Source organism: Thamnophis sirtalis, unplaced genomic scaffold, assembly GCF_051295495.1.
Source record: "Thamnophis sirtalis isolate CommonGarterSnake01/CBP01778 unplaced genomic scaffold, rThaSir2_p1.2 scaffold_7, whole genome shotgun sequence".
Lineage (NCBI taxonomy): Eukaryota > Metazoa > Chordata > Lepidosauria > Squamata > Natricidae > Thamnophis > Thamnophis sirtalis.
In genome coordinates, this window is record NW_028261387.1 from 93,289,997 (window position 1) to 93,313,302 (window position 23,306).

The window sequence follows — 23,306 nt, forward strand, 5'->3', positions numbered from 1 at the left end:
GAAACAGTAAAAATATTGGGTTTCTGTCGTGATGGACTCTTGTGACGAGCCGATTGACAGATAATGGAAGCTGTTAGTTTTCTCCCATAATTGGGGCTTACCAGGGGTTGTGACACTAAATATATACCTTCCCTGGCTTCAGCTGATAAGGAGAACTTGTGGCTTAATGGCTAAGACGTTTGCCTAAGATGTAATATAGCACAGGTTCGAATCCCAGTAAGGGTATGGCTAGCTGATGAGAGCTAAATAGCTTGAAATACATCTATACTAGTCTCCCTTTATTTATTTATCAGCACAAATATAACACAATATGTGTGTGTGTGTGTGTGTAAAAACGGTGATTCTTCGGAGAATCAGAATAGAAAACGCCAGGCAGAGTCCATATTACAAAAGTCCGTATTTTAATTTTCTCATAATAAAGACAATAGGCTTTGTGGTACCCGGCCTCACTGCAAAGGGCATCATTAGAAAAAGATAATAAAATGTTAACTCTGATTTAAATGCCTCTGGATTGACTGAAACTGACAGGAGCACTTGAGTGACTCAAATATCTGGGGAATGATAACGTTGAAGACCATGGTGGCTTCTCTTAAGAGAAGAGGAACCTCAAGGGAGGGGGGGGAGCTGGGAAAGCTGACAACTTTTGTTGTTCCTCTTCCACACAGAGTCTGTAGATGCGGTTGAGCAGTTCATGTGTTCACTCTATGTGTCTTTCACGGGGGAATCCGGCCAGTAAGATATCGCCAAGTGTCTTCTCTTGGTATCCGCTTGGCATTCTGGGCACTTCTTGGCAAGCTGTGTGGGGAAACACAAGAGCAGTGAAAGGATGGCATTTTGCCTTTTGATCCTTGTGCTGAAGCTGTTTTCGGTCATCTTTTGAGGCCTCTCCTGTTTAAGACAGCAAACTAAAGTACACATTATTTCTTTGTATCCTGCCTTCCTATTTTCCCCCAACAACCAACCTGTGAGGTGGATTGAGCTGAGAGAGATAAAAAGGGCCAAAGTCACCCAGCCGGCTTTCATGACTAAGATGGGGCTACAACTCACAGTCTCCTGGTGATTGGCTCAAAGTCACCCAGCTGTCTTTCATGCCTAAGGTGGAACTAGAACTCACAGTCTCCTGCTTTGTAGCCTAGTACCTTAACCACTGGACCAAACTGGCACTTCCACTTTCAATATTTAAAAGTTGCTAAGGATGAGAAACACTGGTTTAAAGAGGTAATGATGCAGAGCAATAAGCTCTTGGAATAACAACAACAAGAAGAACACAAATAACAATAACAACAGTAATTTCTCACTCACAATGGTGAAACTTTGCTCCCAAGATCTGGCCCAGAGGTGGGTTCCTACCAGTTCGCACCTATTCAGTAGAACCGGTTCGTCAAATCTACCGAACCGGTTAGAAGATGTTCCACCAGTGGACCCGGAAAGCAGGCCACACCTACAGAAGAGGTTCCAAAATTTTTGGAAACCCACCACTGGTCCTTGGATATGATTATTCTACACTATCATGCTCATATTTATAAAACTCAGTGCCTCTGTGAAAGGTAAGGATGACTACTGCGTTTGTGGCGCAATCAGAATATTGCGTGTGTTGAAGTTGTTTTAACGCAAACCAAAGATGCCTTTAAAAAAAACAAGTTTACATCATATTCTTATGCATGCCAGTGCTGTGTGTGAAGTGATTTAAGGTGGTTCTGACAAGTAATAGCAGTTAGACTTATATACCGCTTCATAGGGCTTTCAGCCCTCTCTAAGCGGTTTACAGAGTCAGCATATCGCCCCCAACAACAATCCGGGTCCTCATTTTACCCACCTCGGAAGGATGGAAGGCTGAGTCAACCCGGAGCCGGTGAGATTTGAACAGCCGAACTGCAGAACTGCAGTCAGCTGAAGTAGCCTGCAGTGCTGCATTTAACCACTGCGCCACCTCGGCTCTCTCTGTGTTGTCGGCATCTTCATATCCAGTCATATGGACGGCAAGCCACTCCCATCTGGTCACATGGGTGGCAAGCCACTCCCACCCGATCACATGGGTGGCAAGCCACTCCCATAAAGGAGGCCACACCCACAGAGTAGGTTCGAACAATTTTTGAAACCCACCACTGATCTGGCCGTACATATATATTTTAGGACATCACTGAGGAAATCAGCTATGTTTATGGAGAAATAAGATGTTTAAACAAGGGCCTGGATACTAAAAACAATGGGGAAAAGATGAGAGATCTTAAGATGTCAAAATCATGAAGGTCTCATTTATTCGTGAAACCCTTGGTACTCTCTGAACTTGGTGGCCTGCTTGCAGACATTTCTGTACAACAGTAGAACAGGGCAATTACAAACAAACCGCCAAGCTCAGAGAGCACCAAGAGTTGGAAGGGGCCTTGTAGGTCATCTAGTCCAACCCCCTGCTCAAGCAGGAGACCAATGCCATTTCTGACAAGTGGCTGTCCAATCTCTTTTTCAAAGCCTCCAGGTCGATTGTTCTCATTGTCAGAAAAGTTCTTCTCTTAATTTCTAGGTTGAATCTCTCCTTGATCAGTTTCCATCCGTTCTTCCTTGTCTGGCCTTCGGGGTGCTTTGGAAAATAAAATGATCCCATCTTTTTTTCTGGCAGCCCCTCAAATATTATAAGACTGCTATTGTGTTCCCCCCAGTCCTTCTTTTCATTAAACTAGACATACCAAATTCCTGCTACCATTCTTCATATGTTTTAGTCTCCAGGCCCCTAATTCTCTTTGTTGCTCTTCTCCGCACTCTTTCCAGAGTCTCAACAACAATTAAAAAGTCTAAACCTCAGCCACAGAGGTTCTCTTCTCTTGGGTTCATTTATCTAGCGATCTGACGCGCAATGAAGGTGGCCGCCAAAGTTTATAAACTCTAATGTTCAAAATATTTACTTTAATCTCATGACTAAACCACCGACAAAGGATGACATTTATGGCATTTATCCTACGTGATGAAGAATGAATTCTGTAGCCTGGGAACAGGAGTAAAGGAGTGCTAGAAAAGAGTGGACCCCTGTTTCTATACCAGTGGCTTGCCCAATACCCCAATCAAGGAACTACCAACTCAGACAATCAAGCAGTAAGCAGCAGTGTACCAGTGGTGGGTTTCAAAATTTTTAGAACCTATTCTGTGGGTGTGGCCTGTTTTGTGGGAGTGGCTCGGTGGTCATGTGACTGGGTGGGTGTGGCTTGGTGGACATGTGACCATGTGGGCATGGCCAACTTGGAAAATGTGGTGAAACTCACTTAACAATGCTCTTGTTTAGCAACCAAAATTTTGTGCTCAATTGTGGTCATAAGTTCTCTTTCTTTCTCTCTCTCTCACTCACTCTTTCTTTCCTTCCTTCCTTTTGTCTCTCTCCCCCTTTCTCTTTCTTTCTTTCTTTCGTTCTTTCTTTCTTTCTTCTCTCTCTCCCACTTCTTTTTTCTTTCTCTTTCTATCTTTGTCTCTCTCTCTCTTTTCTCTCCCTCTCCCTCCATTCCTTCCTTCCTTTCTTGTGTGTATCTCTTCCTTTCCTGTGTGTATCTCTCCCTCCCCCTTCCTTCCTTCCTTCCTTCCTTCCTTCCTTTTGGAACAGGTTCCAAAAGGTATGCTAAATTTCACGAACCGGTTCTGGCGTACCGGTGCGAACCGGGAGAAACCCACCCCTGCAGTATACCAAGAATAGTTCTACCAATACTGATAGGGCGATAGCATTTAGACTTATCACTTCACAGTGCCTTATAGCCCTCTCTAAGTAGCTTAGAGTCAGCATATCGCTCCCAACAATCTGGGTCCTCATTTTATTGACCTTGGAAAGATGGAAGGTTGAGTCAACTTTGATCCCGACAGAATCGAACTGCTGAACAGCTGGCAAAAGTAGCCTGCAATACTGCATTCTAACCAGAGATGATATTCAGCAGCTTCTGACCAGTTGTGGAGAACCGGTAGCGGAACTTTTGAGTAGTTCGGAGAACCGGTAAATGCCACCTCTGACTGGCCCTGCCACCATCTATTCTCTGAGTCCCAGCGGAGGGAATGGGGATTTTGCAGTAACCTTCCCCTGGAGTGGGGAGGGAATGGGGATTTTATAGTATCCTTCCCTTCTGCCATGCCCACCAAGCTACACCCACACAACCGGCTGTAAATTTTTTCAAATCCCACCACTGATTCTAACCACTGTGCAAGCTATTGTATATAAAAAGAGACACAAACTCTTCTCCCTTCTAGCCCTGATGATGTTGCCTAATTGAGTCAACAAACATCTGCAAGACAACAGCCAAGTTCAGAGAGCACCAACGATTCCACAGTCCTCCTCCTCTTCCCACTTCCCTTCTCTTCCTCTCTGCAAATCCCATCCCCTTCTACCGTAGCACTGATGATGTTATCCAGTTGGGTCATGAACTGTCTTCAAGAAAACAACCAAGCTCAGGGAGCATCAAGGACCCCACAGTCCTCCCCCTCTCTGCAAACGCCTCCCCCTTCTTGCACTGACATTGTTGCCTAATTGTCTAACTGCAAGGAAACAACAAAGCCCAGAGACCACCAAGGACTCCGTCATTTATCACGTATCTGTGGTAGGTAAAACGAGGACCCAGATTGTTGGGGGCAACAGGCTGACTCTGTAAACAGCTTAGAGAGGACTGCGAAAGCACTGTGAAGCAGTATATAAGTCTAAGGGCTATTGCTATTTAATAAATACCAGTGAATACAAGGACCTGGTGATCCCTACTTGCTGCATTTGGCACTAACTCCAACCTCCAAATACTTGTGCAAAGCGTGTGGCACCTCTGATCTGCTTTTGAAGTAGCCTCTGTTTAACTTGTACGGACAAGAACAGTAGATAGGGTGCTGACTTTATGGTCCAACCTCTTGCAATTGTTTATCTTGATCAGGAAGCCATGCCTGCAAAATCCTTGCATTCCCAGGGCACCCACTCATTCTAAACCAGCCTTAGCTTGGTGTAAAAAGAACTTTAGACCAACCAGAGGGAAGGAGGTTATTCTGATCACGTACCAACCTCTGTGGGTTTCTGGTTAAGGATGATAAACATCAAAGAGTCATTTGAATGTAATGTTATGTCTACTTTGGTTTCCTGGATCCGCACTCTTACAATCTATAAAATTCAGGATAGTTTCTCGTATGAAATACCCCACAAATTCCCAAATTGCATCCAGCCAAAAAGGCAAAGTGACCACTTGAGGTTGTGGGCTGCCGTTTTCCTTCTCAACATTGTTTGGGTTTCCTTTAGTAGGGGATACAGATTTCCTGGCGTCACCAGAGCCATTTTTATTGCCTTTGGCCTCCCACTAAGCCACTTCGTCTGAATCACATCCCTTCCCAGAAAAAACAAACAAACTCGGTGGCCATTTGGAAATATGGTTAAACCAACTTGAGGTTTGATGCTCCGTGTTGTTTTTGTTCGCCCTGTTTTAAGGAAATAGATAATAGGTTATATCAGTGATAGTGAATCTTTTTGGCACCGAGTGCCCAAACCAGAACGTATGTGCAAGTGCGCATATGCGAGCTCTGGGGCACCGGAAATCTGAAGACCAGCTGGCTTCCACATGGGGGCCTGTTTTAGGGGCCATTTTCAGAGTGTTTTGGGGCCACTTTCAGGCCTAAAATGGTATGAAAATGGTCTGAAAACCGCCCTAAAAACAGCATGGTTTTTGGCCACTTTTCGGGCTGTTTTCAGGCTGTTTTCCGGTGCTCTGGTGCCCACGAAGACCAGCTGGAAACCAAAAGAGCAAAAGGCTTCTTTCGGTGCATGGATTGGGCCACATGGCTACCTTTAACCAAACCCAACTTGTCATGGATCAAGCCTCTTGTCAGTGGCGTGTGACCTCAATTGCAAGAAGATGGTCAAGTCACATACAAGGTGCAAACCCCTCTCCTAGAAAATGAGATATTTTAGGAAATATTAAAAGGGCAGAATATTTCCCCTAAAAGGGAGGCAGAAACTCACACACACCCCTCCCCGGTCAGTGGGCCATTAAGACCTGGGTCAGTCTATTCTACATAACAAAGTTCTACCTCGTTTAAGCAGAGCCATAATAGGAATCCCAAAGCCCTTTCACTACATCATCAACCAGCGACATATTCAGCCAGGTCTGGGACACAGTCGGCCTACAAAGTTAGCGAAGACCCCCAGCCCCTGGGATACATTTCTTCTACAGGAACAGGAAACTCTAAGGTGGAGCCCAGAGAGGGCGTAAAAACCAAGGGACTCTCAGCATCGCTGCCCTTTTTCTTCAAGATCTTCAAGGCATGTGATCCCCTTTTTCTCCAGGAGCTCAAGCCATGTGGTCCTGTCCACTATTAAAACCATCTTTCCAAGCAGCTGCCATGTTTCCAGTTTCTTTTTCCCCACTTGGAACTGAGCCCAGAAGGACATTTCTTCCAACAAAGGAGGGGAAAATGCACTGTACGAATCAACTGCAGAAAAAACAGCAAAGGAAATTCTGCTGGGCTTTAAGAACAGGCAATTTGGTGAATCTAGTGGTTAAAGCTCCAGACTAGAAAGTGGGAGATAGAGAGTTCTAGTCCTGCCTTAGGCACGAAAGCCGGATGGGTGACTTTGGGCCAGTCACCAGGAGATAAGTGAGTTCTAGTCCTGCCTTAGGCATGAAAGCTGGCTGGTTGATTTTGGGTTAGCCACCAAGAGACTGGGAGTTCTAGTCTCATCTTAGAATGAAAGCCATCAGGGTGATTTCGGACCAATCACCAGGAGACTGTGAGGTCTAGTTCCTCTTAGGCATGAAAGCCAGCTGGATGACTTTGGCCCAATCACCAGGAGCCTGAGAGTTCTAGTTTCCCCTTAGGCATGAAAGCCTGCTGGGTGACTTTGGACCAGTTACTCTCTCCTAACAGGGTTGTTGTAGGGAAAATAGGAAGAGGAAAGTGGGTTGGGTATGTTGGCTGCCCCGAAGTTATTTGTAAAAATGATAAAAGCAGAATGCAAATAAATAAATACACAAAAATAAATCCGTCGAGGCAAAGGGAAAAATGAAAGCTAACCTTCAAGGAATTCTCCCAACATTTGTTGCAACACGTGAAGGAACACTGCTGGCATTTAAAGGGCACACCATGCTCAGAACCGCATTTAGCACATTGATAGGCCCCTAAAGAGAGGAAAGGAAGAAGTAATGAAAAAAAATATATATGAAGGAATCAGTGGAGTTAACTAGAATAGAATAGAATTTTATTATTTGTATGCCGCCCTTCTCCGGGAGGACTCAGGGCGGCGAACAATTCAAAAGGGGAAAAAGGGGAACATAAAAGACAAAATACAAATAATAAAAGTAGACAACAGTCGCACAACCATACATGTCGAGAGGGGAGGGAACTCATCACCCCCAGGCCTGCCGGCAAAGCCAGGTTTTGACGGCTTTTCGGAAGGCCTGGAGAGAGGTGAGGGTCCGAATCCCTGCGGGGAGTTCATTCCAGAGGGCCGGAGCTGCCACAGAGAAGGCCCTCCCCCGGGTGGTAGCCAGGTGGCATTGGCTGGCAGATGGAATCCGGAGGAGGCCAACCCTGTGAGATCTAATGGGTCTGTGGGAGGTAATTGGCAGCAGGCGGTCTCTCAAGTACCCAGGTCCAATACCATGAAGGGCTTTATAAGTTACGACTAGCACCTTGAAGCTAGTCATGAATGTAATGTAATGACTAGTCATGTAATGAAGGATGATTCTTTTTTGTGTGTGTTTTTGTTCAACTAAACCAATAAAAAAACCTTTCAAAAAAAAGACTGATTCACACTTTTACCTACATTTTATCCTTCGCTCTCCGCAGCTTGACAATTACAGGGAAGAGTGGTGAGTGGATGGAATGCAAGAGAGGGAGAAAGGTATTCAAGCTGCATTGCTGGCATCTCAAGCAGACACTGAGCAGACGTCCCGGTGTAGTTAGCCAATTCCCATGACAAAACAAACAGGAGTGATTGATGGATGTTTTGGACTACAGATGGCCCGTAGGGAAAAGGAGGAATTGACTACGCTTGCTTTTGCATGGGAAACCCAGCATTGGTTTCACTTTTGCTACGTCAATGTGATTTATCCAACCATAAAATTATTTTATGTTTTCCGTATTTTTTCGAAAATATGTGTTTTCTGATGGTCTTAGGCGACCCCTTTGAAAGGGTCGTTTGACACCCCCCCCAAGGGGTCGCGACCCACAGGTTGAGGACCGCTGATTTAGAAGGAAGGGAATGACTTGATTGAAAGATTCTACCTACCAACTATTGGGGAGAGAGGTAGGCTGCCATCATCTGTGGCTTCTCGTAACTGGCTGGGCCTTCTCTCAATTTCTGGTAGGTCTGGATTTTGGAGCGGCTGTGGTGCTTCATTTTTGGAAGAATCTGCAGTAAATATTACACAATCACATTGCCATGGACATACAGGACTCCGTTGAGACAGGGCGGTTTATGCAGCACTCACAACACACTTATGTAATACATGCACGACTTTTAAGTCACTTTGCTTTAATTATTACTTTTTTTAAAAGCAGAATTACAGAAATCTTACAGATGAGATCAAGGTTTGACAGTCATTCAGAATTCCGACTGACATTATTCAGTTTGCAATACCCCAAGTCTTAAAGTTGCCAATGATGGAGACCCCTGCTGTTCCAGAGTGTTCCAGAGTGCAGTGTGAAAGCTCTTACCGAAGGAACTTTTCTCATTGTTCTCCTCTGGAAAAGTTGTGCCCGTCAGTTCTCTGAACATCTGCAGGAATTGTTCCTTCTGGGGAGGGCGGACGAATGTGGCAAACCCTACCAAAGAAAGCAAGCAGCAGATCACGATGCGAGCCAATGACTTCCAAGGAAAAATGAGAACATGTCTCATCATCTCAAATAAACGTCTAGGGAGATTCTCAATTATCCAGGTCATGGTTGTCCCAAGAGTGTTTTTTTCCCCCCTTCTTCTCCTAGAGGCAACTTTTTTGGTGTTTGGCTTCTCATCCTGGAAGCTTCTTCAGAACTGAACTGTTTTCTTTCTTTTTTTTTTTTAAAGATTTTATTAGTAAAAAGAAAATACAACATCCATAACTTGTAAAAAACAATACAACTACATTTCGAGATATTCCCATACTATCAAATCATTATAAACATCAAAGGTTAGGTATCTTATTCCTTCCCTCCCTCTTCTTTTCCCTCATTTCTTCTTTTCCATACCCTTTTCTTCCCTCCCCCCTTACTTCCTTCTCCCCTGCCTTCCCTCCTTTCTTTTCTCCTTTCCTCCTTTCCTTCCCCCTCCTTTCCCTCCCTCGGTCCCCCCCTCCTTCTCACATACCTTTCCTCCTTCCCTGCCTCTTTCCCTCCTCCTTCCTTTTCTCTTAATCTCCCTCCTTTCCTCCCTCCTTCCTTCCTTCCTTCCTTTCAACTCTCCTTCTCTCTTTCTTTCCCTCCCTCTTTCCCTCTTTACTACCCTCTTCTCTTCCCTCCCTCCTGAACTGTTTTCAAAGAAAAAACTAAGAATGTTCAATTGCCTTTTGTGGGAAGGGAAAAAAAAACACCTTTGGGACAATCAAGACTTCTCAGCTTTTATTAGTTTATCAAAATATACAACAAAATATACAACAAAATAAAAATGGAGAGAGTAGGGGGGGGGAGTATTAAGAAAGAAAAGCACTGACTTCTGATTCTCTTTAGTGCAGTGAAATAATGAAATACAGCCTCAACCTTCACATAATAGAGGTAGTCCTCAACTTAAGACCACAATGGAGCCCAGCATTTCCGTAACTCAGACATTTGTTAAGTGAGTTTGGCCACATTTTATGACCTTTCTTGCTATAGTTGTTAAGTGAATCACTGCACTTGTTAAAGTAGTAACATGGTTGTTAAATGAATCTGGTTTCCCCTTTGACTTTGCTCGTCAGAAGATCGTATGACCACGGGACCCTGAAACTATCATAAATAGGTGTCAGTTGCCAAGTATCTGAATTTTGATCCCATGACCACTCGTAAGTGAGTGATGTTGTAACTTTGAACTGTCACCAAATGAACTGTTGTAAATTGAGGACTACTTGTAGTATCTACTAGCCATTCCTATAACAACAGCCTGTTTAATCAGCAAAACTTATATCGAAAGTTTCATTCCCCCCCTAACCCCCACCTGAAGCCTAAAGTCCAGAAGTGGCTTCTAAGTGGAAACCAAGTTAGCTGTATTCTTTTCTTTCATTAGGACACTTCATTTAGCCATCTCTGTTAATACCATTGTTTTAGGATCTTTTAATTCCTACAAAGGATGACCAGTTTTTCCAGCCGGTCCATCCATTGTAGGAATTAAAACATTTTTTGGAGCCTTCTTGCTGCTGTCAGCACATCTAACAACAAAGTTCCAAATTGTTTTTTCCAAGTTCTGTGCCCATTAAGCCTAAAAGAAAAGCAGAGGCTTTGTACCTTTAAATTTGCTTTAAGAATCTTCTGCATTAAGATGTGAATCCTACTCCCCACATAAAACAAGGAACACTTCTCGGGTTATTGTTTACACCCAGGTGTAAGGCTAACTTGCTTCTCTCCACTGTGCTTCCTAAACTCTGTATTTAAATTTACGTGGCTTTGAGAGCTAGAGTCCTCGACTTACGACCACAATATCTCTCCCCCTCCCTCCCTCCCTCTTATCTCTTAAGAGGTTTTTACTAAGTGAATCATCTGTTCCTGAGAAATTTAAAACACCATTTTTAAACAATGAAATGGACTTCCAAGAACAATGACGAACCTGTTCCTTGCTGGAGATTTTCCAACAGGACTTAGGTGGCTGCTGGTTCAAGAATGGTTTAGTGCAGTGTTTCTCAATCTTGGCAGCTTGAAGATGGGCAGAGTTCAACTCCCAGAATCCCCTGCTTGGCTGGTGGATTCTGAGAGTTGAAGTCCAACCATCTACTAGCTGCAGAGGTTGAGAAAACACTGTGCCAGATTATACGCCGCGGTTCTAACTCCCTTTTAGCACTGATGATGATGATGGTATTATCCATTCAGCCGTGTTTGACTCTTGGGAATTCTATAGGCCAGTATTCTCCACATTTTCCGATCTTGCACTATTTTTTTTGAGTAGTTCTGTGCTCTGGATGGTGTCAACTTTGATGGTGTCCAGCTTTGATTTTCTGTTTGGCAGCCTGGTTTCCTTTTACTGCTAACTCTTCTCAACATAATGGCTTTCTCCAGTGAATTCCCCCCCCCCCCCCCCCGCATAACATCAACGAAGTAATTGAGATGGCAGTTTCGTGATTTCCTTCCATTAACACGTCTGGTGCTATGCACTCCAGTCCTTACTTTGCTGTCCAAGGAATATGCAGGAGCCTTTTCCAGCACTACAGTTCAAGGGAGTTGATTCTCTTCCCTTCTTGCTTTTTTAAGGGCCAATCACTGATGACAACTTAGAAAACAACTAAGCTCAGAGAGCACCAAGGGCCCATTATAGCAATAGCAATAGCAGTTAGACTTATATGCCGCTTCATAGGGCTTTCAGCCCTCTCTAAGCGGTTTACAGAGTCAGCATATATTGCCCCCAACAACAATCCGGGTCCTCATTTCACCCACCTCGGAAGGATGGAAGGCTGAGTCAACCTTGAGCCAGTGGGATTTGAACCGCCGAACTGCAGAACAGCAGTCAGCTGAAGTAGCCTGCAGTGCTGCATTTAACCACTGCGCCACCTCGGCTCTTAAGCAGAGATAACCTCCTTTTTGCTCATTAGTAAAGGTAAGTTAGATAAGCTTTTATTAAAGAGCCCCCAAATATGGGTTTTGTGTAGTGAGCAGAGGGGACATGTTTTTTTTCACACGGAAAGACGCACATGCTTATTCCTGCAACGGTCTAAAACCCTGTCTATGAATCCTAGTGATGCAATTCTATGACTCCTGCTTTCTGAAAAACTTCACCCACTGAAATCTTCAAGACAACAAACAAATAAAGCTACAAGTATTATGAATGATAACCGCAAATGCTGCCGTCATCACTACTTTCTTATTTTTAAGTTAAAGCACAATTTCTTCCTGTACTTTCAGGGTAGCCAAGTACAGACTGTACAGACTATTGACATAAAAGATTGGTGAGTGATTCCTGCTTTAACTCCTCCGCTGGAAAATTCCCACTTGCTTTCTTTTGAGTTGATAAATGGGCTAGAAGGCTGCTATACTCTACAGAGAGCCCTCAATGTACAACCACAATTGAGCCAACAATTCCTGTTGTAAAGCAACACAGCCAATCTTATTCTTCTGGCGAAGCAAGAAAGTTCTGCCCCATTTTACAACCTTTCTTGCCACAGTTGTTAAGTGAACCAGTGCAGCTCTTACGTTAATAACACGGTTGTTAAGTGAATCCGGGGCTTCCCCCTTGAACTTTGCTGGTCAGAAGGTCACAAAAGGGGGATCACATGACCCTGGGACACTACAACCGTCATAAATATGAGTCAGTTTCCAAGTGTCTGAATTTTGGTCATGTGGACCGTGGGGAGGCTGCAATGGTCATGTGTGAAAAATGGTCATAAAATGACAGCTATGGAGATTCTTAGCCATCCAGGTCACGGCTGGTTATTTGCATCCTTTTAGAGAGTTGTTGAGGCCACTTGGAGGTTCATCTGTGTCCTCAGGGGATTAAAAAAGAAAGAGGGATCAAAGAGGCCATCTGTCTCAAAATTGAACAGCCCGCCCTCAACAGAATAGCAATAGCAATAGCAGTTAGACTTATATACCGCTTCATAGGGCTTTCAGCCCTCTCTAAGCGGTTTACAGAGTCAGCATATTGCCCCCAACAACAATCCGGGTCCTCATTTTACCCACCTCGGAAGGATGGAAGGCTGAGTCAACCCTGAGCCGGTGAGATTTGAACAGCCGAACTGCAGAACTGCAGTCAGCTGAAGTAGCCTGCAGTGCTGCACTCTAACCACTGCGCCACCTCGGCTCTAGAAGGAAAAGGATACGACCTCATCTATCTCCAATCTACAACACAGTCCTTTCAGCAGTTCCAAGAAGGCCCCGCACCCATTTGCACTGTTCAGATGATCCTGAGACACGGACATACCTCCAAGTAGCCTCCGTGACTCTTTCTAAAAGGATACAAATGACCAGCTGTCTTAACACTTCCATTCCTCACCATCCAGTCAGAGCTGAAGAAGCTTCTTGGATGAGAAGCGAAACATTTTCAAAGAAAAATAAGGAAGTCTAGTTTCTTGAAAAAGAACCTTTGGGATGGTCATAAGTCACTTTTTTCGGTGCCATTATAACTTTGAACAGTTACTAAACAATTGGTTGTAAGTCAAGGACTATCTGTCAATATAATGAATGAGCTATTATTGCAAAGCAGCGTTTCCCAACTTTTCTGGACTGGCTGCCCGGGCAGGGCAGAGCAGGTGGAAGAGGGGATGGCTTTGTGTGAGGGGCATTTACGTGCATGCACGCGTACACATAGCTTGATTTGTGGGAGCAGCAGACACACATGCGAATGGGGCTGCAAACGCTGGGGCCTGCTGCTTGAGTAAGTGGGCCTGTGCATGTGTAGCCCAGTTGTGAATAGGCCACAGCCCAGGAGTGGGCTGTGGCCTATAGGTTGGGGACCCCTGTTGTAAAGGAGTCACTTTCTTTTTATAGGTAAGGAAATCAAATTTGTGATTATGGTTAAGTCTCTTTCCTTGTCCAATTGTGCCTCGCTGGAAGTGACGCGCCATTCCCATACCCCTTTCTTCTCCCACCTCTTTCAAAACGCTTTTACTATTCATTTATATCCCGCTTTTGTTATTTATTTATTTATTTTTAAACAGCTTAAGGTGGCAAACGTATCTAATATCCCCTTCCTCCGCCTATGTTCCCCACAAAAGCAACCCTGTGAGATGAGTTGCGCAGAGACAGAGTGATTGGTCCAAAGTCACCCAGTCGACCCTCAAGCCTAAATTGGGACTAGAACTCTCAGTCTCCTGATGATTGGTGTCCCCAAGTCACCCATGGGTTCCCGTTGTGACTCAGCAGACGTCTTCTGTGAGTCTTTTCAGGATGTAAGGTCAATGATGCAGCTGGGGCTCGTTAGTGGGGTTCTGGTGATAAAAGAACGGATAGTGCCACGCCCTGGTTGCAGGAGTCAACGTCCGTTCCTTGGTTGGTTCACCATTGATTGATCATCAGTCGTGGTTTATGTAAGATACACTTGGAAAAGTGCTTTGTTTTCTGTAACCCTGATTCAAGGATACACTTGGAGAAGTGCATTGCGTTGTAAGAGTCTTTGTTTGGCATTCTGTTATCTCGTCAGAGACTGTATTTATGTTATTTTTGGGCTCGCAGCCAGTCTGAGCCGAGAACTGATAAAGAGAGTTCCTTTTGTTTGCCTGTCGTCTGATAACGAGCGGAGAAGGGGGGACAGAACAGATTCCATGGTTATGGAGGGGCTAGAAGTCACAATCTCTGAGTTTCTAACCTGGTGTCTCAACCACTAGACCAAACTTGGTTTTTTAGAAGGAAAATGAATTTTTGCAAAAGGAAGGAAATCACTTTAATTGTTCTGGAACAGAAACAAAGGAACTTAAGGGTTAATGACATGGGAGAGAAATCCGTTCCACAGTCTGCTGTACTGATCCCTAGATCTTAGATGCAAAATTGATATGCCTCTTTTTAGCTTTACATTATGTTGTTATATATCCACATCCTCTTAGGTGTCACTTACTTTGGCCCTGTGGGGAAATTCGCTGGACAAAGCAATTATGTTTGGAGGAATTAGCAGTAACAGGAAACCAGGCCACCAAAGACCATGGCGGTTGGACACCATCAAAGCTGACACAACCCAGAGCATAAACCAATTCAAAGAAGTGGTGCAAGATCGGAAGATGTGGACAGAGCTTCTGGTCCATAGAATTGCGAAGCATCGGACACGACTGCATCCTCCACACCCTATTTCCAAATTACAGGATCATATCCTGTCACTTTAGGGGAATTTGAGGGAAAAACAACTGTACTTATGCTATTTCAAAAACAGCCTTTCAAAAGCCATTTCGTTTTAAATTCAAATAAATGGGTAATGCAGAAACAGGAAATTAGGAATACTAAGGAAGGATTATTATTTTTTTTACTTCTGATATACAGCAGAGGAATTCAAGACTGGACAGAGAGATAAAAACAGATTCCTAATTGTGCACATAATGTACAATTAAAATATTCTGACCTCATGGATTCATAAAATTTCCCAAGGGCTAAGTTCAACTCATTCCAGTCTTTAATAATTGTTTGCATATCTTAACAGAAGATATAAAGATGTATTTTATTTTCTTCCTATGATGGCCCGACAGGCTTCACAGAGAAAAAAAAAACTTTCTTCAACAAAGGTAATTCTCGACTTACAACAGTTCCCTTAGTCATCATTCGAAGTCACAACGGCACTGAAAAAAAAGTGACTTATTACTGTTTTTCACACTTACAACGGCTTCAGCATCCTCATGGTTATGTGATCAAAATTCAGAAGCTTGGCAACTGATTTACATTTATGAAGGTTGCGATGTTCCCCTTTTCTGACCTTTGAGTCAATGGGAAAGCCAGATTCACTCAACAACCCTGCTACTATTTTAACAACTGCAGAGACTCACTTAACAACTGCGGCAAGAAAGTTTATTAAATGGGCGAAAATTCACTTAACAAATGTCTTACTAAGCAACAGAATTGTGGTCATAAGTTGAGGATTACCTGTACTGAACAGGAATAATTTCTAATGCCACAGCGCTGTCATCCAAAAGTAGAGAGCAAATGGCACAGTTTTCACACCTGAGTGAGACAACACTGGAATTCATGAAGTATATTCACTCAAGATCCCAACACCTCCTCACCAGCAATCAACATCCAGATAAGCAGAGATTAATGCTAAGATTAACTCTAGACCAACAATCCAACCATAAACAATACCCCAATCAAGGAACTAAGAACTCAAACAAGCAAAAAATCTATCCCCTTCAGCTTTGATAATGTTACTTATTGGACAACGAAATGTCTGCAAGAAAACAACTCAGAGAGCACCAAGGAATTGACCATAGTCTTGTCTCCTTCCTTCCTTCCTTCCTTCCTTCCTTCCTTCCTTCCTTCCTTCCTTCCTTCCTTCCTTCCTTCCTTCCTTCCTCCCTCCCTCCCTCCCTCCCTCCCTCCCTCCCTCCCTCCCTTCATCCATCTCTAAGCAGTAACTCTGGGCGACAATCAATCATAAAAAAACAATCAAAACAGTTAAAAGACAATACAAAAAAGAAATTAAATACAATTAAAAGCCGAGAGACATTATAATTCATCTAGGTCAACATAACCAGGGAATGGGGCCCTTCACACACATGGGAGCTGAGGCCTGGACAAACAGATTGGTCTTCAAGGCCTTCTGAACGGCCAGCAGAGTCAGGGACATCCTAACCTGAAGAGAGGATGAGTCCAAGGGTGCATCAATATAATTAAATCAAAGGTGTCCAACTTTGGCAACTTTAAGGCTTGTGAACTTCAACTCCCAGAATTCCCCAGTTGTCTGGCTGAGGAATTCTGGGAGTTTAAGATCTCAAAGTTGCAAAAAGTTGGGACACCTTTGATTAAATAACCCAATCGTGACTGATGTTTGCTGAGGTAGAAGGACCAACCTCCCGAAGGGATTTCTGTATTCCCTGTATAGAAGTACAGATAATTCTCGACTTAGAACAGTTCCTTTAGTGACTGTTCATAGCACTGAAACGGCCAGATTCAAGGGCTTTATGACTGTTTTTCACACTTACAGCCATTGCAGCACCCCCATAGGCATCTGATCAAAATTCAGACACTTGGCAATTGACTCAGATTTATGACAATGACAGTGTCCCTGGGTCATGTAATCCCCTTTTGCAATCCTCTGACAAGCAAAGTCAATGGGGAAGCCAGGCTCACTTAACAACCGTATTACTAACTTGATACCTGCAGTGGCTCCCTTAAGCACTGGGGCAAGAAAGGTTCTAAAACGGAGCAATACTCGCTTAACAAATGTCTCATTTAGCAACAGAAATGCTGGGCACAATTGTGGTTGTACGTCGAGGACTATCTGCATTTTGAACTTTTATAGTTAATTATTAAGTTTTCGATCTTTTTGCCGCCAGAAGTTAGCTGTTTCGCAATCCCTAAGGGAGGGCAATGTGTCCTATTACTCCCACCACATAAACCATAATCTCCCGGACCCAACAGAATACGAACAGACTTCAGCTTATTGTCAGGGTCCCAAGTAACACCCCCCAACGAAAGAAGTTTCCTCAAAGTTCCATTTCATTAGAGGTGTCATATTGGCACATCAGGGAAACCCCAAATCTGAAAGGCCCCAGGTTTCCCCCTCACGCCAAATGAAAGTTCAAGTCCCTGCCCAGCACCCACATGTCCAATCAGACACCGTCCAAAACTGGAGATGCCTCCCAGTTACCTCATGGCAGCTGCAGGGCAAGACGTCCTTGACCCTCTGAGATAGGAAGGTTATTTTGACTATATATCACTCGTACTCCACATCATCCCACCTCCCGTTTATTTCCACAGCAGAAAACGCGGCAGGCCTGAAGGCCCAAGGCAAAAGATGGCTCCCAGGCCTGGCACTTACTCTAAAAACAGCTGGAGAGGTACTTACTCTGCAGAAGGTGGAAGTTTCCTGGCTTCTCCGTAGCGAGGGCTACCAGCACAGACACCATGGCTTTGTAGTCACCGGTCTTCTTGTACGCCGCCAGTGCTGACCTGAAGGTATTGTAGCCGGTTTTGTCCAGCGACCTCTTGAGTTCATTTGCATAGGCCGACAGATGGGACTCTTTCTCGTCCTGCTTTGTGACGCTGAATAAATTTCTGGGGGGGACATCAGACCCCTTGGCACGGCTTTCCCCTGAGACAGAACACAAAACACGGAGGGCAAGGACAAATTACTCAGCATGATTGGGGGGTCTGCGTGTCCTGAGAAATACAGGTGGTCCTCGATTTACAACAGTCCATTGAGTGATTGTTTGAAGTTACGACGGCACTGAAAAAAGTGACTTATGGCCGTTTTTCACACTTACAACCATTGCCTCACCCCCCCATGGTCACGTGATCAAAATTCAACTCACTCATATTTATGACTGTTGCAGTATCCCGGGGTCCTGTGATCCCCTTTTGCGACCTTCTGACAAGCAAAGTCAATCTGGGGGAAGCCAGATTCATTTCATAACCGTGTTACTAACTTAACCAGCTGCAGGGGTTCGCGTAACCCCTGTGGCAAGAAAGGTTGTAAAATGGGTCAAAACTCACTTAACAATTGTCTCAGCTAGCAATGGAAATTTGGGGCTCAGTTGTGGTCGCAAATAGAGGACTACCTATAATTGAACTCTGAACACAGGTAGTCTTTGACTTACCACCTTTTGTTCAGTTGACTGTTCGAAGTTACAACGGAACTGAGAGAGTGATTTATGACTGCTTTTCACACTTACAACTGTTGCAGCATCCCCAGGGTCAGATGTTCGAAATTCAGATGCTTAGCAACTGGCATGTACTTCTGACAGTTGCGGTGTCCTGGGGTTAAGTGATCTCCTTTTGGGACCTTCTGACAAGCAAAGTTAACGAGGAGACCCGTAATATACTTCGGTTAAAGTAGCAATAGCAATAGCAGTTAGATTTATATACCGCTTCATAGGGCTTTCAGCCCTCTCTAAGCGGTTTACAGAGTCAGCATATCACCCCCACAATCTGGGTTATCATTTTACCCACCTGGGAAGGATGGAAGTCTGAGTCAACCCTGAGCCAGTGAGATTAGAACCGCTGAACTGCTGAACTAGCAGTCAGCTGAAGTGGCCTGCAGTACTGCACTCTACCCACTGCGCCACCTCAGCTCGTAAACAAAGAGCACACCTGGAATCCCACTGCTAATCCATGCAGCTGGTAGAGTAGTGATGTTATAGGAGGAAAGTAAGGAATGGCTATCATTGCATGGCTGCTTTCTGGGCCAGATTAAGTTGCTGATAGTCTTCAAGGGTAGCCCCCTATACAGCATGATGCAGAAATCCAAGCTGATCCTAGACCTTTAGATTTGTAAACTAGACTATTACCTAACAGCAGTTTTCCTGGTAAACACCCCATGATTGCCTCCAGAATTGTAAATGCTCCAACACTGGAAGAGATTGGATAACCATTTGTCTGAAATGTTATAGGGTGTCCTGCCTAAGCAGGGGGTTGGGCTAGAAGACCTCCAAGGTCCCTTCTCACTCTGTTATTCTAATCTATTCTATCTGCTTTGATTCCCTATTAAATATCTGAAAAGTACATATTCCAGCTGGTTGACTTTGGGACAATCTACCGGGAGACCGTAACCTCAAGTCCCAGCTTAGGCATGAAAGCTGCCTGGTGACTTTGGGCCAGCCGCTCTTTCTCAACCCAACCCACCTCACAGGGTTGTTGTTTAGGAAAATAGGAGGAGGAGGAAAGTGTATAACGCCTGCTTTGCCATCTTGACTTACTTATAAAGTAATAAAGGTGGAATATAAAAATCAAACCAATCAATCAATAAATGTTCTTGAGGTGCGGTATGTCAAACCCAATTAGGCAAGATTGAGGAAACAAGAACTTTACAGATTTCACAAATGAACCAAGTGTTGAAATTAATTTTATTTCCTTTGAGTTTCCCTTCTTTATTCCTGCCATTAGCCTCCTTGAAAAACCCAGATTTGCATCACTTAACATCCTCTCCAGCAATTGTTTTCTCCACGTTGCTGCACATCCTCAGGATCATACTTCAAATGACAAACCAGGATATTGAGGAGATAAATTTCCCCATTGTTAAAACATGTGCAATGCTTACTAAGAAACCGACTCGCCCTCTTACAATAGTAAACTATGCATGTCACGTTTGTTAATCGAAATTCAAATAATGGAAACATTTCCTTTCCACCTAAAAGAATCTCTCTCTCTCTCTCTCTCTCTCTCTCTCTCTCTCTCCCTCCCTCCCTCCCTCCCTCCCTCCCTCCCTCTGTATTTTGAAGTCCAAACTGGATGACTAATGTGCAGCAAAACAATTACAAAGATTCCTTCCCTGGGGCATAAATTTTTAAAAGAAGATTTAAGAATTTCCCTCTTTCTCCCAATTCAAAATTGCATTTGGTTTCATCCCAGAGTGAGTACGTGATTGAATTCAGTTTTAATGATGAACTGGAAGCGAAAATTTCCCCACAGGTATTATTATCAGGAACTTTATTCAAAGCATACCTTTCAGATATAAATCAGCTGTCAGGTGGGACCCGCCTTTGTTTAAATGCTGCTTAGTGGAATCTTCCAAAAAGGCAATTTTCTTCTCATAATCCTGTCCTAAAATCAAAGAAAACCAGATAGAGATACCGGCTCTTATTACCACAGTGGTACCCAACATTTCCAGTTTGTAGGGGAGGCATGTTAGTGACAGGCGCACATGGACCACTCCATTTGTGCAAGTGGAGGGCACATACGCCTTTCACTTGTGCGAATGGAGTTTGCACGTGAGCGGAGAGTGCTTGCACTTATGCACGAAGCTCCATTCGTGTGAGGGGCAGGCACTTGGCTTGGGGCACAAAACTCTTCTTGGTTGTCCATCTCTCCCACGGCCTGGTTTCGAATAGGCCGCAGCCCAGGAATTGGGGACCCAATTGGATTAGCAGCAAAACAACAAACACCAAGTGTGATAAAACCCTCCCAAGAAATAATTATAGCAATAGCAATAGCAGTAGACTTATATACCGCTTCATAGGCCTTTCAGGCCTCTCTAAGCGGTTTACAGAGAGTCAGCATATTGCCCCCAACAATCTGGGTCCTCATTTTACCCACCTCGGAAGGATGGAAGGCTGGGTCAACCCTGAGCCGGTGAGATTTGAACCGCTGACCTGCTGATCTAGCAGTAGCCTGCAGTGCTGCATTTAACCACTGCGCCACCTTGGCTCTTAATTCTATTAGCTGGCGGTAGCAAGGACTTATTCCCCCGACAAGATAGGCAATAGATATTTTTTTAAGCAAGTAGAAATATTATTATTGATTTATTATTATTCACTAAATTTATATGCCGACCATCTCACTAGTAAGCAAATCTGGGCTGTTTATAGTATCATAAATACGTTTCCCTGAAAATAAGACAGGGTCTTATTTTCTTTTGTCCCCCGAACTAAGCGCTTGGCCTTATTTTCAGGGAGGTCTTATTCTTTTTGAGGTACAGGGACCCCCTGAACTTAGGCCCGCGGATCAGCTGATCGAGAGAGAGCCGGAGGTTCTGTCTCTGTTTCTGACACACTCTTGCCAGCCATCACGTCGCTGGGCCTGCCGCTCTTTTTGCGGCGGTCACTAAGAGAAGGGGCGTGGTAGCTAGGGTTTGCGGGAGCGGGCTAGAAAGTTCCGCTGGATGGCAGGTGTGTGTGGGGCACATGGGGCATGTTTCCCCCCTTCCCTCCCCAGGAAATGGCGGGGACTGGCTGCGCATGGATTTAAAGCCGAGGTGGCGCAGTAGTTAAATGCAGCACTGCAGGCTACTTCAGCTGACTGCAGTTCTGCAGTTCAGCTGTTCAAATCTCACCGGCTCAAGGTTGACTCAGCCTTCCATCCTTCCGAGGTGGGTGAAATGAGGACCCAGACTGTGGGGGCAATATGCTGACTCTGTAAACCGCTTAGAGAGGGCTGAAAGCCCTATGAAGCGGTGTATAAGTCTAACTGCTATTGCTATTAAATATTTTAGGGCAGGGCTTATTTTAGCATATGCATTCAAAAGCCCGATTGGGCTTATTATCCAGGGAGGGCTTATTTTCGAAGAAACAGGGCAGCAGTGCAGGTAGTCCTCAACCTACAGCCCCAATGGAGCCCAACATTTATGTTGTTAAGTGAGTTTCGCCCCATTCTGCGAGCTTTCCTGCCACAGTTGTGAAGTGAATCGATGCAGTTGTTAAGTTAGCAACACAGTTATGAAGTGAATCTGGCTTCCCCGTTGATTTTGCGTGTCACGAGATGATCATGTGACTCTGGGACACTGCCACCGTCATAAATACGAGCCGGCTGCCAAGCGCCTGAATTTTGATCACGTGACACGCGTCACTTTTTCCAGGGACATTGTAACTTCTGCCACTCACTGAACAAATGGTTGTAAATTGAGGACTACCTGTGTAGACAAGTAAAGAATTGAAAACGTTAAAACTTTCAGCGTTAAAATAATAGAGTTAACAAAAAAAACCATTTATTGGTAGCTGACGGTAGGTGGGAGGGGAAGTTCCTGGAAAGAGTCAGAACTTAAATCCAGGGACTTCATCGGTTACTGATGAAAAACAAACAAACTGGCAAAGCAGCCTAGACATTTTTTCCTCATCAAGGTTGATTTGCTTTCTTTTGAGAGAGCTTAAAAGAAAAGCCTCTACAAAAACAAAACAGGCTGGAAGAGGATACTATTCTGGCAGAGGCTTGATTACTTTTTCCTGGGAAAGGGTTGGCTTCTACGAAAAATACATTTTTGGTAGAGCTGCCAGCTGCTAAAAGATGGCCTCACCTGCATTGTCAGCCAACAACAATCTATCTTCTTGCAGAAGGCTGTGCTCGGGTTTGTATCCGCAACCGATGCCAGTCAGGGAAGAGCAAGCTTCGTCAAACTGCTTTTTGTGCTGAGGCCGAATAAATTGGTAAAACTCTGGCAATTTTTTTTTTTTTGAAAAAGAAGGAAAGATGATAGTAACAGGGTCAAACGCTGGCCCGTTTCTCCCCAAATGCAGCGTGCATTTTAGCCTGTGCAAATCCAGCACTGTGGTGCCATCAAACTTTGCTAATGATTTAGTATATATCACACCTGCCCCCAACATACACCTCTAAATAGAAACAACCCCTGGCTCCATTTGTTAAAGAAGGTATAGTTTATTAGTGATCAAACGTATTGCAGTATTGCAAAGCCAGAACTGAGAATTACGCCCCAAATCCATAAGTTCTACTTTTCCCTTTTCCTTAACTGTCTCTTATTGTGCAACCCGATGTAACCAATCAGGTTGAGGCAAAATGTTTCCTGATGGTCAGTCCAAGCGCAGTTTGGTATGCAGCTCCCTCTTCCTTCCAGCTGGGTGACCTTAGGCAGTGCCTAGAGAAGGCACAGCACTTAATTCCCCCTTCCCCCACAAGCATTCCACCCCCTTCATGGCACTCTGTCCCTGCATAGCTGTGCACTGTGCAATCAACCATAATATTTAAAAAGTGTTCGTTAACCATAATGGTAACTGTACATGTTACAGTGCATGCCTCCCCTGTTACGAATCATAATCCCTAATGCTGTACACAGAGATGCAAATGCAATCAGCAGAAGCAAGCCTTCTGAACTGTATTAAAACAATATCGACAAAGCGTTAATCAAAGTATCAACAAAA

The 23,306-nt window shown here is 44.2% G+C and overlaps 1 protein-coding gene across 1 annotated transcript in view; it reads right to left on the minus strand.

Annotated features, from left to right (window-relative positions):
• Positions 1-378: 378 nt before the first annotated feature.
• The window catches only part of RTEL1 (regulator of telomere elongation helicase 1), a 117,270-nt gene continuing 94,342 nt past the window's right edge, over positions 379-23,306 (minus strand). Inside the window, exons 30-36 of the mRNA XM_087720628.1 lie at positions 22,448-22,585; positions 20,164-20,262; positions 17,570-17,815; positions 8,653-8,760; positions 8,225-8,347; positions 7,009-7,112; positions 379-795 (exon numbers count right to left, since the gene is read on the minus strand). Coding sequence (XP_087576754.1) covers positions 703-795; positions 7,009-7,112; positions 8,225-8,347; positions 8,653-8,760; positions 17,570-17,815; positions 20,164-20,262; positions 22,448-22,585 — 911 coding nt within the window. The 3' untranslated portion in view covers positions 379-702. The remainder of the gene's footprint in view (positions 796-7,008; positions 7,113-8,224; positions 8,348-8,652; positions 8,761-17,569; positions 17,816-20,163; positions 20,263-22,447; positions 22,586-23,306) is intronic.